This window comes from Candoia aspera, chromosome 2 (genome assembly GCF_035149785.1).
Source record: "Candoia aspera isolate rCanAsp1 chromosome 2, rCanAsp1.hap2, whole genome shotgun sequence".
Lineage (NCBI taxonomy): Eukaryota > Metazoa > Chordata > Lepidosauria > Squamata > Boidae > Candoia > Candoia aspera.
In genome coordinates, this window is record NC_086154.1 from 108,185,396 (window position 1) to 108,203,756 (window position 18,361).

The 18,361-nt window shown below is 38.9% G+C and overlaps 1 protein-coding gene across 3 annotated transcripts in view; it reads left to right on the forward strand.

The window, feature by feature from the left end:
- Positions 1-15,028, forward strand: part of PRPSAP1 (phosphoribosyl pyrophosphate synthetase associated protein 1) — a 33,635-nt gene extending 18,607 nt beyond the window's left edge. Inside the window, exons 7-10 of one of the 3 annotated variants that reach the window (XM_063293028.1) lie at positions 278-423; positions 4,548-4,618; positions 5,656-5,802; positions 7,973-15,028. In XM_063293028.1, the coding sequence (XP_063149098.1) occupies positions 278-423; positions 4,548-4,618; positions 5,656-5,802; positions 7,973-8,131 (523 nt within the window). In that variant the 3' untranslated portion in view covers positions 8,132-15,028. Of the gene's footprint in view, positions 1-277; positions 424-4,547; positions 4,619-5,655; positions 5,851-7,972 lie in introns of those variants that run through there. The other 2 variants (XM_063293026.1, XM_063293027.1) reach the window with 2 other exon arrangements.
- Positions 15,029-18,361: the final 3,333 nt, after the last annotated feature.

Genomic DNA, 18,361 nt, shown 5'->3' on the forward strand with positions numbered 1-18,361 from the left:
AACTGTGCTCAAAAAGTGTTTTTCAATTAATATACACTTAATAGAAAAAATAGGCTTAATGGGAAAAAAAAATCCAAGGGCTGAAAAACACCAGTACTATTTTGCTAAAAGGAAATATAATTTTGCTTTTCATCAATAATTTGATGAAAAAACATACACAGAAACTCTTTTCTGAGGCTTGATCTTGTTTGAAGAATGGATAAATGGATTTATGTTTGGAGCTTCTCTGGCAGAGAAAGCCTTGCTTCGCATTAATGCTTTGTTTATGTTTCTATAGGGCCCAGTCTTACGCTGAGCGATTGCGGCTAGGCCTGGCAGTTATTCATGGGGAGGCTCAGTGCACAGAGCAAGACATGGATGATGGGCGGCACTCTCCTCCAGCGGTAAAAAATACTACAGTGTGCACTGGACTGGAGCTGCCCTGTATGTGGTTACATTTTTCTATATTTGTTTGTATACAATCGCTTGTGAAAATGCATAGTAGCAGTTGCGTGATCGTGTCTTCAGAAGACTGTGTTACACATCAAGGGACAATCTGAAATCTGCTATATTTCTCAGGGTTTGAGGCAAAGAAACAATGCTGAGCCAGGAATTAGGCTCTAGTTCTTTATTGTTTCTACCATACACAGAATCTTGCTAAACTAGGCAAGGCCAAAAGGTGCTAGGGAGAAATACTCCAGGGAATATAAGGTGGGTCCTGTCTCAGCTTCTTGGCCAGCTACCCAAGATCCTCCAAACTATAAGATCGTTTCTCCCCCTGGAATGCACCCCCTCCTTCCTCTCCTGTGACCTCCATAGCATCACCTCTCTCCTCAGAGACACATTCCATCACAATATTTGGCTAAACAGCCAAGTTGTCAAGCATAAAGTTTATCTGTATTTACACTGTATTTGCACTGCACTACTTCATGCTGAAAGTGGGGACTTATATAGGAGCCAGTTTGGTTTAGTGGTTAAGGTGCTGGCTAGAAACCAGGAGTCTGTGAGTTCTAGTCCCGCCTCAGGCGTGAAAACCAGCTGGGTGACCTTGGGCCAGTCACACACACACAGCAAAACCCACCTCACAGGGTTGCTGTTGTGGGGAAAAGAGGAGAAGGAAGGAGTATTAGGTATGTTGGCCACCTTGAGGTATTTATAAAAAAAAAAATAAAGGTGGGATAGAAAATAAATAAATAGATGCTTCTTAGTATAAAACCATCACATTCTACATATATAGAAATAATATATTGAGGAGTAGAATTCTAATAAAATTTATCATTTCTTTTGGTTTTTCTGTGCATGATTAGGGCTCCAGGCTAGAAACCAGAAACTCTGAGTTCTAGTCCCGCCTTAGGCATGAAAGCCGGCTGAGTGACTTTGGGCCAGTCGTTCTCTCTCAGCCCAACTCACCTCACTGGGTGGTGGTTGTGGGGGAAATAGGAGGAGGAAGCAGTATTAGATATGTTCCCCTCCGTGAGTTATTTATAAAAATAATAATAAAGGCGGGAAACAAAATCTAAAAACCAAAAAAACCTCTACAGTGGAATCCTTTATAAAATCAGTAAGCATTGATTCCCCTCTAATTCAGCCCCCAAACAGATTTTCTGCCTCAGAAAAGAGTAGGCCAAACAGGGTAGGATTCAGAGTTAAAACTGCATGCAGTTCTGAAACACAAAATTCTCCAGTTTGTGAACCTTTCTGAATCTGGGGTCGTTGTTCATATCTTTTGTTCTGTATTTGTGGTATGGAAAAATAATTATATCTTTATTGGGATCCCCCTCCTGTGGAATAACTTGACCCCTGAAATAAGAGCAGCTCCCTCCCTCCTATTATTTTGGCAACTAGTAAAAAATGGCCTGTTCTGTCAAGCTTTTGGTACTAAGGAAAGAGAGAATTAATAGTACACCAGCCTGAGATGAGTGATATTTGCTGGGGTATGAGGATTTATTGTATTTTTTGCATATTTCCAGACTTCAATTTATAATTTTATTGGGTTTTGTTATTAGTGCAATAGTTTTGCTCTTTTGGGACTTGTAAGCTGCTTCGATCTGTTGAACTGATATTGTAGTAGCAGTAATTAATTATTAATTAATAGTTTTTCTGTGTGAGGTGAGGATATAAATAAGAATGCTATAAAAATGAACAGATAAATGAATGGCAGATTGAAAGGATGTGGGGTAGCATTAATAGATGCTTATGGTCTCTGAAGCTCCACCACGCAGTGCTATACATCCTTTCCAGAGTGTTTCACAGTTGTGTAGTTATAGCAAAAGTTCTAGAAGTGAACTTAAAAGAATACCACACTGAGCCATAGTGTAGCTAATTTGGTTTTATCTTATTGTATAAACCCACATTCTGTATACCATGATTTATGGCTTAGCATGTTATGTGAATCCAACAGGTATGGGTCTCTGGTTCAGTACAATATGTGAACCAGGTCAAAGAACAATAGTAGCAAGGAAATAACCCTTTTACTTGCCTCCACACACACACACACACACACTCGCTTGCTCACTCACTCTATCTGTTAAAAGAGTGATATAAAAATAACATTCTGTGTTGCTAATGATATAAACATAGCATGCTGAAAATTCAAAATTATCCTTGGCAGGTTACAGTTGTTCTTGTCTCAGTGAAGACAAATGGACATAAAGGTTATTAAAAGTGATTGATTACTTCTTCTCCTTCTTTAAGATGTAACAAGATGAAGAGATTTTTTATCCCCAAACTGTGATAGAGCTAAGGCACCTATCTATACACATGTGCTCTTCCTTCAAATATACCAATATCTGGCTGAGGAAAAGCAACTGAAGTTATTGAGACCCTTTTGGTTTGCTTTTTTGTTTTTGTTTTGTTTTTGCCACCTTTCATGATTGGTAATACAAACTGAACTCCTATTTTCCATTCAGGTGTGGGTAGGGAATGGCTACATTTTAAAAACAAAAACAAAGAACAAATAAAGTGGTGGGAGAGGACTATCAAATATGGTGATAGTTCTTCCCTGTTGGATGCTCCCATGGAAGAATTTGTTTCAAACACCTCTAGCTTTGAAAAGCCTTTAATTGCATACAGTGTTCCTGATCAAACAGACATAACCCTTTCATCTACATTTGACAGAAATGCTTTTTGTGATCTCCCAGGTGTCATTAAGGCAGGCCTTATCTTTTATCTAACATCCTGGCACATTGCTGTTTGAGCTAAAGTATAGTGCCCTGGAAACAGAGGCAAAACATCATTGGCTGGTTGGGTTATCACATGATGTACTTGAATGACCATTTACTAATGTTGATACCCTGCTTGCATTTTTAATGGCAACCTTGAGAAGTGTTCCAAGAGCTTTCCTTAGAACTGGGATTACAGTCTTATCCAAGCACACAATATCTTTCACTTGTGAAACTGCAGTTTTACTGAACTCACTCTGTTCAGATGAAGCCCACATTTCTGGGCTTTCTTCCTAACGTTAATAGGTTTCTGTACTGAAGAAAAATCTTTTCTTACCTGTATTGTGTTGAAATGAGCAAGGGAGAAAGAAATTAGTGCCACTGATTTCTTTGTAGCATGTTTTTCAGAACACATGTAATTCACCCCCCCCCCCAAATATTAGGTGAACAAAGGTATGTTCCTTTTTTCTTCAGATATAATTTCTCAGGTAGAAGATTACATTTCTAAAAACTGGGTAGGTGTGCATCCCTTGAGTATTGTTCCATTTTTTACAGTACATATTGTAATAAGTCAAGAAATGTGTGTAATTACTACTGCTGGCATTATGATTTCCACTGCAGTATAATCAGCTGAAATTTAATAGCAAATTATTTACTTCTATTCTTGGGGTTGGAAGATTATGATTGAAGTAGCATTTACCAGTAAAATATTAGTAAATTTCTGTTTAGCAACTCTTTGTTTTTTTAAGCGGTAGGTAGTCATCCATTTAGTGTAAACAGAAGTGCTAAATTTGTGGAAGGTAGTTTGCATTTGGATTTGTTTGCAATTAAAATATTTACTTAAGGTTGCAACCAAAAATGGGCATGGTAGAACTCACTTCTAAGTATCCACTGAAGCAGAATTTATCAGTGTGCATAAATGCTGCGTATAGTAATACTAATGTTGAATGAAATCACATTTGGGATGGTACAATATCAGCTACTTTACTACATGCCTAGATTATTTTGTTTTATTTCTTAACATTTAGGAGTGACCCCAAGTCTGTGTATTTGATTCCAACAGTTTCATTTCAGCCTTTGGTTGCAACTTTTTAAAATGTTAGGCAGACTAACTAATGCCCAGGGTATTTTGGGTTTTAAATGGAAAGGTATTTATCTCATGTAGAGAACTTGTAATATATTATCTAAATATGTGTGCAGTTACATTAATTCATATAAAATTGGTACTATTTGACAAAGGATTGTAACCAATAAGGAAATAATCAAAGCTATCTGTCTGGGTGATGCAGAATAAACACTAGCATGTCATACATGAAGTCTATGCTATGCATTAATTTACAAATCAAGCAAGAACATGCATACATACTGTACAATAATCTATGGTTCTGGGTTTTTTTCCTACTGTAGTGATGATGGCCAAAGAGAAACCACCCATAACAGTAGTCGGAGATGTTGGAGGTAGAATTGCCATAATTGTGGTAAGGAATGAAAAGGCCAGAGAGTGAATGGGAATTTCTTCAGTTTCAACTCAGCTTAATTATTTATACCTGAATATAGCTGGGATTTTAGTTCTGGGCTCAAAGCCAATGTTGATTATGCTGTCACTTTTAAGTAGACATACAATATCTACTTCTTCCACTTTTTCTGTGCTTAAATAAATACAGATGTTCTACATCATCTACACCATCCTATTTATTATAGGCCATTATAGTATTGGTTTCTGAAATCAGTATATTTTGCTAAATGTGCAAAGAAAACCTGATTCTAAAGGGTTATCAATATACAGTCTTCCTGTTCTGAAGGAATGACTGAGCAATGGGTTTGACCTTAAGTCTTACTAAGTTTACATAATGTTCTGTATTATAGCAGCAACTTTCAGCAGGATAGGTTTTAATCTCTTCTTTAATTGTAACAGGAATTTGGTATGTTGTTTCACTATTTTAGTAAATTCAGTGGTACTGTAGCTAAGTCTGGTGTCCTGACAATATGTATGTCAGGTGACAGAACCTTGTGTAGAAGTTTCCCACAGTATGAAGGCACCATCTGAAAACATGGTGACCTTTTCAGAAGATGTTACAGAGATTCCAGGTGGTCTAGAACATATTGTATCTGTAAGCCTGAGCAGCTATTTTCTAAACCTAACCTTGGGAGAGAGATAACCAAACTAACAATTGCAGTTGTTAATTAACCAAAAGTTAATTTTGGTTCTTCAAAGATTATCTGAATGTTTTTTTCCAAACAACTGAGTTTCAGATATCTTTGATGGAAAAAAATGTCATAGATATCACTTGTTACTAAAGTGCTGTCTTAAGAGGCAATCCTGTATTGTGCTGATATAAAATACTTGTTAAAATACTTGTGGATGAAAAAAATGAATATGTTTACATTAGGCAGATACTTTCGTTTCTTCAGATCTGTCTGAATTTACATTAGTGCTAAAGCATTTGAGGCAGGAGTGTAGTTCCTTTTTATCAGTAACTTCCAGAGTTTAATTAGGATATGCTTTCCTTCTCAGGATGACATAATTGATGATGTTGAAAGTTTTGTGGCAGCTGCAGAAATCCTGAAAGAGCGTGGTGCTTACAAGATCTTTATCATGGCCACTCATGGTCTCTTATCTGCTGATGCCCCACGACTAATTGAAGAGTCCTCAATTGATGAGGCAAGTTTCTGTAGGCAATGGATTAATACTTGAATGTCTTTTTTTTTTCCAAAAGAAAGAACAAAAAATAAAACTAGAAGCAAAAAACTCCCTAAAATCAAAAAACATGTTTTGGGGGGAAAGTCTAACTGAGTGTGTGCCTGTGTCCATGTATATATAATGGACAGTAAGTCCATACAAAGCACTTGAAAGAGATGAAGCCTTTTCAAGGCTTATGCAGCTGATTCAATTCAGATCAGTTCAGCTGTTCCCAGTTGTCTCTGCCTGTAGGTGTACACCTAGCCACTTGGCTTCGCTGGCACTTACAGTGAAAGTGTTGTCCGCAGCTATGTTTTGAGCCTCTTGCCTAAAGTGTTCTGGTTTTGAAATATTACTTCAATATTTTGAAGTAATTATGAGCAAATTGGCAGATATCAATGTGTAGAGTACATAGCTGTTACCCAAAGAGAAATTCTAAGAGTTTAGTTTCTACTTGCATCTACCTTGTTCTGCCCTTTCTGTTGCAAGTAATCAGTGGAAGAGAGAAGGCTTTCTTGAGTTAAAGGGATAAATTGAAATTGGAGACTAAATGTCATTAGTCTGTCATTTCAGAAAAAGAAATGGTTGAAAACAAAATGTTCAGACTCCTGAGATTTATTTTTTCTTTAAAAAGGCATATCTTCCTATTGTGCCCTAAGGTCCCTGCTTTTCTCCTTTTCAGCACAGTTTGTTCTCCATATAGCCATCATTCAGTGCTGAATGTTTCCAGACTATGGAAATGCAGTGCTCTGCTTTGGTACCTTCCTGCCCAAATAATCTGTCCTTTCTGACCTTCATGTGGTTTTCCTCACCAGAAGAAATGTTGTGCCTCCCAGTTGTCTTTCTCTCTGAGTTAATGGTGGGTGGAGGAGGAAGAAGTGGTTGCCAGTGGCAGCAGTCAGATGCATTTCTTCAAGGAGGAAATACAACAGAGCGGTACAGAGGGTGTATAGTGGTGCATTTTGTCTCCCAACTTAAAGGTTATTTACCCATAAAGCTACATGTCAGATATTGTAGGAAATTATAGAGCTGAGAGAGAACGTTAGCCTTATGAAAGTAAAGAGTGCCATGCTGCTATACTAAGGTGCCTGCAGTCAAGCAGTAGAGGCTATAATTACCACTCTTTGGTCAGGATAAATTGTTCCCTTTTCAAGGAAATACTTACTGAAGAGGATTTTTTTAAAATTGTCATTTCACAAACTACAACATATATAAAAATGCACTAAACCCTTCCAGATTTATTTTACCCTCGTTTAATTGCATGTTGGCCCAGTCTGTACCTGTGGTGGATTTCAGTGCTGCCACTGATTCCCAGGAAGGAGGGAGCGCATTCCAGGCAGATAAGAGGATTCAAAGTCTGGAGACTGTTGCTAGGAAAGTTAAGAGGTTCAAGGTAGCTCCGCCTTGGAGTCTCCCAGGTTATTTACCCTTAGGTCAGTTAAAGTAGCTTCAGTCTGGCAAGACTGATGTCAGGGCCAGCCCAAGAACGGTGTTGAGTCAGTGTAATCCAAACTCCAGTTCCTTATTGTTTGCACCATACAGACAGAATCTTGCCAGACTCAAGCTACTCTAACTGACCTACGGGTAAATAACCTGGGAGACTCCAGGGTGGAGCTACCTTGAACCTCCTAACTTTCCCAGCAATGGTCTCCGGACTGTGAATCCTTGTATCTGCCTGGAATGAGCTCCCTCCTTCCTGGGAATCAGCGGCAGCACCGAAATCCACCACAGTATCAGGACTATCATGTCTATGGAGGAGGGTGTCAAATCAAATTCATGTTTTGTAAATTGAGTATTTTGCCCTCTACTTCTGTTTGCACCAGTGATGACCCCATTGGTGATCCAACTGATAGATTTCCTTTCTGTTATTATGTGTAAAACAAATTCAGTTTTAATTTTCTGTGTCTTACAGTAATTCTGTTAACTGCATTTCAGACTATGCCAAGGGACATCACAAATACTTTAACCTAAAATCTGGCTATGGTTCCTTGTATGATGAAATTTTAAATACACAAATAATCTGATTCCCACTGATAATCCCAAAGAGCTCCCAGCTTGATTTTTTCTTAGATAATATTCTTCATGGATTGATTCCAAAGAGATATTTCAGCCATGCTTTTTGATGCTGTTTTCTTTTACTATACTTTGATAGGTGGTGGTTACCAATACAGTTCCTCATGAAGTACAAAAACTGCAGTGTCCCAAGATAAAAACTGTGGATATCAGCTTGATCCTCTCTGAAGCTATCCGCCGAATCCACAACGGAGAGTCTATGTCTTACCTCTTCCGCAATATTACCATGGATGATTAAATTTATTTTTTGTCATTCTACCATCTGTTTCCTCAAAGAGAAGAGAAAATAATATGTGCGTGAGACAAGAGTGCCATAAAGTTGATAGTGTATTTTTTTAAGTATTATAATGGGGCTGAGTATTTTGAGCTGAGTTTCACAAATCCTGCATGGAGACTGGATCAGGATGCAGTTAGGCATTGGAATATGTGGTTAAACTGTTTGAATGATACTAGTGGTGGCTTTTTGCTCTCGCTACATCTTGTGTATCATGAGAGGCAATTGGGGGATTGACCTTAAAGGCTCACTGAGATGTACTCTGCATGCATATCCTCAAGTCACATGAAAGAAAGTACATTTTTATTGCACTGCTGCAATGCCTTCTTGCCACCTGTGGAACCATTTTTCACGTCATGGTAGCAGCAAGGTTTCCTTTTGTGAAATGATTGCTAATCCGTTTATTTTCATCACCGTTAACATAGTATGATGCTACCTGGTTCCAAAGTTGTGGTCAAAAGTAGAATGTGCTACCTCTTTTTTGTTACAGAGAACTATGTTGTAATCCTGCCTAGCTGCTTGAAAGAGAAGTAGAGCAATTCTGCATATAATGGTTGCTACAGTTTGTGCTAAAATATAAAGTTATAGTTCAATGGGATTTGTATTCTGTGTTTGTGCATAGCACAAGATGGGATATTTTAGGTAGAAAATATGGAGAAATCAAAGCAGTCTTGTCTTACGTCATACACAGCTTTACTCTGATACAGAATGGTTACGCTAGTAACATGTCCTCTGATTTTTAGAGCACTCAGTTAGCTATCACACTCACTGCAGTATTTTAACACTAAGGCCTTTGCTGGGATGATTGAGCCTGTTTTCCAGTGCAGTGATTCTTGAGCATTTTATTAGATGTTAGCTTCTGGCTTGGAAGTGAAACTACCCGCTTCCATACAGTTTCCTTTTTCCCCTGGCACGTGTCCCCAGAATGCCAAAGTTTCATCCCTAGAATTTCTGCAACTCTCCCACAGAGGTCTCTTCTGTGCTTGGAATTTGCTCATTTAATCCCTGCATATCTTCAGAGTTTCAGCACAGAAAATTAGATCTTAATGTCAGATCTATTCCAAGTTTTTTTTAAATTAAGACTGAATTGCATATACAGTCAGGACCAGAAATATTGGAACAAGAATAACTGTTTTGGCATTTGGCCTCTGTACACCACCACATTGAAGTTGAAAGGAAACACACTCAGATGGGAGCGAAGTCAGGACTTTCAGCTGTCATTCAAGGGGGTTGACAAAAGTGGGGCACTAACCATTCAGGAAGTACAGCCAGTGGCATACACACACACCCATTATTGGTGGCTCATAAGTAATGGAATGAATGGCTGACAATTAGCTGCATGGCCAGGTGTGGCCTGTTTCTTGGGTACCCCATGACCAATCAAGTAGATAAAAGGCCTGGAGGTGGTTCTGAGTGTTACATTTGCATTTGGTAGCTGTTCACTGGAACTCTCAACATGAGGTCCAAAGAGGTGTCCGTGCGAGTAAAGGAGGCCATCATTAGGCTGAGGAAACAAAATAAATCCATCAGAGAGATAGCAAAAACATTGGGAGTGGCCAGTGCAACAGTTTGGAACACCCTGAAAAAGAAGGCATAAACTGGCAAGCTCAGCAACAGCAAAAGGCCTGGAAGACAACTAAAGTGGATGACCACAGAATTCCGCTCATGGTGAAGAGGGGCCCTTTCACAACATCTAGCCAGGTCTTGAGGAGGTAGGCATGTCATTGTCAACATCTACAGTCAAGAGACGGCTTTATGAATGTAAATACAGAGGCTTCACAACAAGGTGCAAACCACTGGTAACACTCAAGAACAGAAAGGCCAGATTAGAGTTTGCCAGCAAACACCTAAAAAAGCCTGTCCAGTTCTGGAATAAGATTCTTTGGACTGATGAAACCAAGATTAACTTGCACCAGAATGATGGGAAGAGAAAAGTATGGAGAAGGAAAGGAACAGCTCATGATCCAAAGCATACTACATCATCTGTCAAACATGGTGGAGGCAGTGTTATGGCATGGGCATGTATGGCTGCCAATGGAACTGGGTCACTGGTGTTTCCTGATGACCTGACTGCTGATAAAAGCAGTAGGATGAATTCTGAAGTGTATAGGGCTATACTTCCTGCTCAGATTCAGCCAAATGCTGCCAAACTGATAGGACACCGCTTCATATTGCAGATGGATAATGACACAAAACATACAGCAAAAGCTACCCAAAAGTTTCTCAAGGCAAAGAAGTGCGATGTTTTTCAATGGCCAAGTCAGTCACCTGATCTCAACCCAATAGAGCATGCTTTACACTTACTGAAGACAAGACTGAAGGCAGAAATACCCACAAACAAGCAGCAGCTGAAGGCAGCTGCAGTAAAGGCCTGGCAAAGCATTTCGAGGGAGGAAACTCCGCATTTGATCATGTCCATGGGTTCCAGACTTCAGGCAGCCATTGACTGCAAAGGGTTTTCGTCCAGGTATTAAAGGCTATCCTTATGTTTGTAATGATGTTGGTTTGTTCCATTACTTATGAGCCACCAACGGTGTGTGTGTGTGTGTGTGTGTGTGTATATGCCACTGGCGGTACTTCCTGAATGGTTAGTGCCCCACTTTTGTCCAACCCCTTGAATTACAGCCAAAAGTCCTGACTTCGCTCCCATCTGAGTATGTTTCCTTTCAACTTCAATGTGGTGGTGTACAGAGGCCAAATGCCAAAACAGTTATCCTTGTTCCAATATTTCTGGTCCTGACTGTATGGTAGCAAAAGAGCAGCATGTTTTCCCCATTCCACTGAATAGATCTTGAATTTTGTAAAATATAAGGGCATTATTTTCTTCAGAAAAGTCCGTGAAGCCATCCATCATTAATGCTATTTTATTTCAACTTCTATTTTGTTTGAAAAAGTCTAAATCATACTTATCTGCATGGACCAACAACCCAAACCTGCTGTTGCAGTAGATTGGGTACAGGTGACAGGGAGGTAAGAGGTGAGACTGAGGAGAAAGAAAGCCCAGCCTGATGTTATCCACAATGCAGATAGAGCCTAAGCTAGGCCAAATTTTATTCAGCTCCTGAATATAATTTTTTTGGATTGGCTGTGTTTTACTTCTTTTGGGGTTCATTGGTTCCTATATCTGCTCTGATATCCTGTACCTTTGGACACTTTAATTAGAGGCATTGTATTGGGACTGTTTTTCCTGTCATTATTTTGACATGCATTGGAGGAAACACACACATGCTGAGATCTTGCCACAGTTCTTTAATTTCCTAGTTCTCCTTGTCTTGCTGTTCTTCTAGCCATTCTGGAAAGAGCAGTCTTTCCAGGTTAATTTTGGCCTCTTGCACTTGATCAATTCTTTTTCTTTTTTAATTTGCTATTATCTGTCTTTTCTGTTTAGCCAATTTCCCTTTTGACTCGTGTTTTTTGGTAGACTTGATCACTACAAGAAATGCCTAAAATAGGGTACCTGGCTCCAGCATGTAATGATTGAAAGAATGGGAAGACTTGCTTCTAGAAATTCTTGATGCATTTTTGCATCTTTTCTCATTAATATTGTTATTACATCAAAAATCTAAAAAGTACACATGCAACCCTCATTTTTTGTCATAGTCCAGATGGCTGATTTGCTCATACAGCTCTTCATATCTCAGCCCCTTAGACAAAACATTTCTCAGTCACATTGACCGTATTAAAGCCGAATACTGAATGTTCTGTGACAGAATTTTTACAGGTATTGCTCTGAGTGTTTTAATACTGGGCAGGGCATAAATCAACTGTTTCTTATCTCATTAATACTGTTATTAATCAACCCATTATTATTGTTATTACTATCTCATTAACACTGTTAATCACTTAATGATATTAGAGCATGTATTTCTGCCTGAGTCTTCATGATCATGGAAATATTGTTCAGTGCTTTACAGTTATAGATCATGTATCCTGCTGTCATATTCCTGCTTTAAAGAAAGGAAGAAAAAGGTTCTTCTTTGCTATAGCCAACCTAGTCCCAAAACATATGAGTAAATATGAGGCTAAAGAGCATTTAATTAACTAACCTATATCAAAAGCACAGCTGTAGCAATGGTGAACAGCTAATAATAGCATGCTGAAAGTACAGAACTATTACCCCAGCTTCACAAGCAATATATGCTGGCACAACTAATGGAGTTTAAGTGCCTTAACTGTGGAATGATGATTTTAATTCACATCGGTGATTGCCAGAACAGATCAGGCATGGTCTTCCAGACAGATTAACCAAGGACAACTCATATGGAATCTCTCAGATTGTCTCACTGCTTGAATCAAAAATAGATAATATAGATAAGATTATGTAGCATCCTTTCTTCATTTATTATTAAGAAAAAGGAACTGTCCTTAATTTGCCTTATATTTTTTCCATCCATCAAAGCATATTTAAATACCTTTCAATCCATATTGGGGGACAAAGGAGACTTTAAATCCAGGAAAGGTCTTGGCAGTTCAGCAAGCCAATCCCTTTGTTTATATATGCCAGCATCAACTTAGCTACCTTTTGGTCTCATACTGACTGCAGAGCCTTCTGAGGTAAAAAGCAATATTTTGAGATAGTCTCATAAATCATAAATACTGAGTGTTTGAGAAAAGCCATGTTTAATCCATTGCTATGATTTTCATGGGTTGGGCTTGGATTCAAAGTTAAAAACACTTCTGATGTTAACTCTGTACTTTTTAAGGGTAAATAGCACTGGCTGAACTGTAGGTTTTTAAGTCCAAAATGTGATTTTTCTTCTAAACTCAAGGAAGTGGAGTTTTATGCTGCATGTTAATTACCAGTTTTACAACAATCAAAGCCATCTATATATATTCTTGGGAGAGCAAAAATGAAGATCTATGCAATGTTATGCTGAAGCATTAAAACAATATTTGGGATTTTGATCTGCTTTAAACAAATTGGCAGGGCCATGAAGTCCAAGTCACAGGATCCAGGGCAAGAGTGATGACTGGTTAGGATTAAAGTAACATAAGTCAGGCATGGCATTTATCTTTTGTGAGATAGTATAAATATGTCGTCATTAAGCAGAGAAATCTATTTGCTTTTAAACTGGTGGGACTTTTTTTATCTTGGTCTTAAATAGAGATAAATAAGGAATACTTGCCCTGTTACATCACCCTGAATTTATGGGAAGATTCTGTCTCTTATTAAGTTATCTTTTGAACCAATTCTTTTGTTCATAGCTTTTTAAGGAGCTTGCTTTTAGATGTCATAATTCTCCCATAATATTGGAGACCTCAATCTCTTACAGCAACCACATCTTCTGTTTATGATTTTATCTTTCCTGGTATCTCCTTCCTAAAATTTTATTATCCTCAAAACTGAGTGCAAGTTCCTATTTTAAACAGTTACCAGAGCTGCAGTGGCAAGGCTTGAGACAGAGTTTGGATTGTAAATGTAGCTGGTGGTCTGATAATTAGAGTGTTTATGAGGAAATGGTTTCTTGACTTTTTAATCAGATATTTAAAATAGCTTTATTCAAATTCATAACTAGGACTTTAGTAGTACAAACATTTTCTCTCCTTCATACTTCATTTCTGTCTTGCTTTTGTGCTACACTTTATAAAGGGGGGGAGCACTTTAATTAAATTTGTAGCTAATTAAACTCCCTTAAGCTGAGGTTGTGGGAGAAGGTGAGATAAGTTGTAATTTTGCTTTCTGAAATACTCTGGCTCATGGGAGAATTGGTCATGGACAACACAGTACCAAATAAGACCCAAGATTCAGCGAGAGAGCAAAACCATAGGGCTTCTGAAAAATTAAATATTAATCATTTTGAAGAGAAGATGGGCCGCTGTATTTTAATTAACACCAAAGAGACTGTAATTGGTAACAACTTTCCAAAACAACAAATATAATAGTACTCTGAGTATTATGCTTCATTTTCCAAAGTGCAAGATACTGAGTTCATAAAACTCAGTGCTTCAACAATGCAAGTGCTAACTTGAAGGAAAACATATGGTGACACATACATAAGAAATTCATAGCCAACAAGTGCATGTTAAAATACAGTTTAGATCCAACACAATAAGTGAGGTTGTCCATTGTCTGTGGGCTATATGTATTCAATGCAAAGCAAAATTAAAAATTAGATCATGCAGAAAAGCTCTAAAATGAAATTATTTTCTATCTAGTACAGTGCCCATTGTCTTTGTGGAACTAGACGCAGTTCAACTGGCCTATTTCATGTAATGCTAGTTTTACACCTTGTTCTATAGTGCCACTTCTCCACTTAAATCTGAAGTTTGAAGTACTTCATCTCCTTTGGGTGCATCATGACACTTTGCTTCTAAAAGTAGTTTCATAAATGAAGGGGAGATGTTATATTCAGAATAATCTTGTAATGCTTAACCTCTGTGAAATGATTTCACATTTTTGAAGCCTGATGATGCAGTGGGTAATATGAAAAGTTACTGCTGTGTCCACATGTTCAGTTATTAGTCCTCCAAACTAGAGAGGGACTGGTAGACGTTCTTACAGTATGAGTCCAGCATATATCAAGCCTAATTATTGCAGCCTGCTCTCAATTTTATATGATTGCTGCTAGGAACTTTTGAACTTTTCAAATATATTCTAATAAATATGTATGCAAGCACTTTGTCTCTTCAATTTTGGAATGGAAGAACCTACAAATAGGGCAGGGCAGTCAGACATTTGTATAAATTGAGGGGGAGGAGCCAAATCCTTATGGCCCACCTATTTTCATGTCCTGTCCTTAGGGTCTCCATTCAAATGGGTATGCAGTTATCTATCTTGAATATTCTCTTCTTTGCAGGGTCTGGGTTAGTGCAGTTAAATAATGTTGAACTTCATGATATTAAATGAGATCCTCCTCTTTAGAGTGTCACATTGATTAATTGATTTATCTGTCACCTTACTATTGAAAAAACACTGGGGACAACTTACAGTTTAAAACAACAATTGGGAAATTCAAAGTATAAAAAGTAAGAACAAATTAGTTAAAACATGAATAATAAAAGGACCAGTAAAAGCCTGGCAAAAAGATGCCTTTTTACAGATTTCCCAAGAGTATGGACTGGAGCTTAAAGCACCTCTCAAGGAAGTCCATGAGTGATGGGGGAGAAAGTCCTCTCCCACACGCCTGATAGCTTTTGTGAGCAATGGGGGTTATCTTCTGAAAGGCCTTCTGCAGATCTTGCGTCAGGTTTTTAATGGGACAGGCAATTTATCAGCTATGCGGCTTTAACCCACTTAGACTGTCATTGTTAATACTGACAGTAATTTGCAACTTCTGGCCAACCAGAGGGGGGCCCACAGAAGCTACCTGCCCCTTGCATTCATCAAGCATAATTTCCTTTGCCCCAGCTTTGTCCCAGGGAACATTGGAGCTAGGAGTCAGGGCCGCAACAGGGGTGGGGGGCAAGCGGGACATGTGTCCTGGGCACCGTGCTGGGGGGTGCCAAAATGAGTGCAGGGGGGCGCCAAAATGAGCGTGGAATCCATATTTGCCCCGGGTGACACAGACCCTAGTTGCGGCCCTGCTAGGAGGACCAAAAGGGTCTTGTAAATTGGGAGGAAGCAGACTTTGAATCAAGTGGATGGAGGAGGGTGAAGAGAAGGTGGAACAAGTGAAGCTGCTATGATGGTGTAAGTTGCAGCAAAATAAAAGGCTTTGTGACAATACAGGAAGTGAGAATGCAGCAGGAAAGTATTGATATAAATCAGATTTTATGGTGCCTGCTGAAGATGACAGAACACCAGTCAAGAACAAAGTTTGTTTTTTTAATATGCTTTACTGAAGATTCACCACAGCATCCAATAAGGGTCTCTTGTGGTCCGAATGTTTCTAGGGGACATCAACCCAACCCTGCAAGTTTTCCTCATGATCCCTCCAACCATTTATTTATTTCCTGTAAGACTGCCTAATAATAAGAGGAATGTGAAAAGGAACTGGTACATTTGAAGCCACAGAGGCATCTGTTCTGTTTTGCTGCCCACATTACTACTTTTGAAATGTGACCAAAAATTAATCTCTGTATAATTCCAGATTCTGCCATATGGGATGTGAAAACATATTGAAAGAAAAGTATAGCGAGGAGTCATAAGGACAATTGTAGCGACTATTACTTGCAACAGAAAGATCTTGCAAACGCTCTTTCTTGAAAAGAGTTCAAAGTCAGAAGAGGAGTGACAAAAAGGATTAATTGATCTCATTGGCAGCAGAGCAAAATTTGCCTTTGTAGGATTTTGTTCTACAGCTAGAATGGGCATGGTATATCTTTCCTCTGTAAATATAGAGGATCAGTAAATATAACCCAAGTCTGAAATAGCACTGTGTGAAAATTAGGATGGAAGCTGAAAATCCTCAGGCATTGTTTTTAGCCTGCACAGCACATTTTCTGAATCTATGTGTTATCCATGAAGTCCTGAAGTCAAAATACATTGGGGGAATATCAAGAAGCTTATAATGTATTCTCATGCACTTCTGCAAGATGGAGAATTCTTAGAAAACTGCAAAATTTTCTCTCCATTTCAAAACTAGGTAGAACTCTAAAATTCCTATTCACCTTATTGTTGAACATTTTAAATGATTGCTAGATTCTTAAAACTGGAAGAATTGCACCCAAGAGCAGAAACTCGGGCTGGCTGTAATCTGGTCAGTTCATGCTTCTCACAACAGTGTGGTACAAGATTCTGCAACCTATTGATACCCAAAGCAAACTTGTCCAAGAATCCAGGCTCAATGTGTAAGAAGGATTGTAACATATGAAGAACTTACTCAAAAAAATCAACAATTTAATTACTTCTGGCCAAGTCTTATCAGAGAAGGTGAGGGCTAAGTTTCATTACTGAATTCAAAACATGTAGAAGAATCTGAGGGGGGAAATCTTTCTATGATGAGATGCCCACTATGAAATACACATTTTATTCCTTTGAAAATAAATTCAGAATTGAAACATTAACCACACCCACAGATAGGTTCTTCTCAGATCTGCAAAAGTAATTTAGAACATAGCATTTCTCACCTATTCTTAACATACTGGCAGGCACACAGGAAGAAGTTGGAAACTTTTGTAAAATCTCGGCATCACATACCCACAGAATGTAACCAAGGAGCCATTGCAAGAATAACTTACAATGAAGTAAGAAGTAAGGCAGGACAAAAGTCGCTGAACTAAATTATATAAAGATACTTTGATTGTTCCTCGTGTATTTAAGACTTAATTTTCATCTTCAGCTGGTGGTACCTCTTGGAGGTCCTTTGGAGATTAAAGACCTCTTGGAGGTCTTTAAGGAGTCAGGGCAGCCCTGGGCCTCAGGTTGTGTGCCCCCCCTCCTGTAGACTGTGAGGCTGACTACAACCTTATCAGGGCAAGGGTGAAATGTGTGAACAAGAGGAGACTCAGAGTTTGTTTCATCCGGTAAGAGCATTAGCGTCTGTCTCTGTGCTCTGTTTCATGTGGTGTGCTGCCATCTGCAGGCATCTTGGGAGTCCTGGTGTTTTGATGCTGATTTAAGCATTGGGTTTCATGGAACCAGATAATTATGTCACAGACTGCTTCCAACTCAGTCCTACCCATGCTTCCCCTTAAGTGGAAGTCCTACCTGTGACTTCCAATTAAGGGTCAAAATAAGTTCCCTTTGGCTGGTATAGGGCTCAGAAAAACAGGAGTGGGGGGCGTGTGTCAAAGGAGCAGAATACAAATAGGAAACGAGAGTTTGTTTCCCCATAGTACTCTGATACTCAAAAGCAGCTTTCCTTTCCAAATGGCTGCCCTCCAGATGCATTAGAATGCCACCCTAAGGGGTCCAAGCCAACACGTCTATTGTACTTTACTGCCTCTCACAAGGGTTCCACCGTGGCCATAGAATCTTCAACTTGGTTCAGAAAAAAGTAAAGCCGTACAGATGTCTATACTGATGATTTCGGGAAATACACAGAACTTTATGTTTCCTTCTGGTTCTGCTGCTTCTCAGCTCCAAGAGCATCACGGTGGCTATCTGCGCAGCATCCCTTTAAATGCACACCCTGGTCCCTTGACATGCTATATATAGCAAGTCGCTTCAGCTCCTCTACAGTGCAATTAGGCTAGAAGTAGAACACTGCTGCCCTGATGGACACTTAGGAGGAGTGGCAAATTTGGCAAAGAAATCCTCTTGATCATCCACTGTACCGTGATTTGGGAGATACCACCCCACTGAATTCTCTC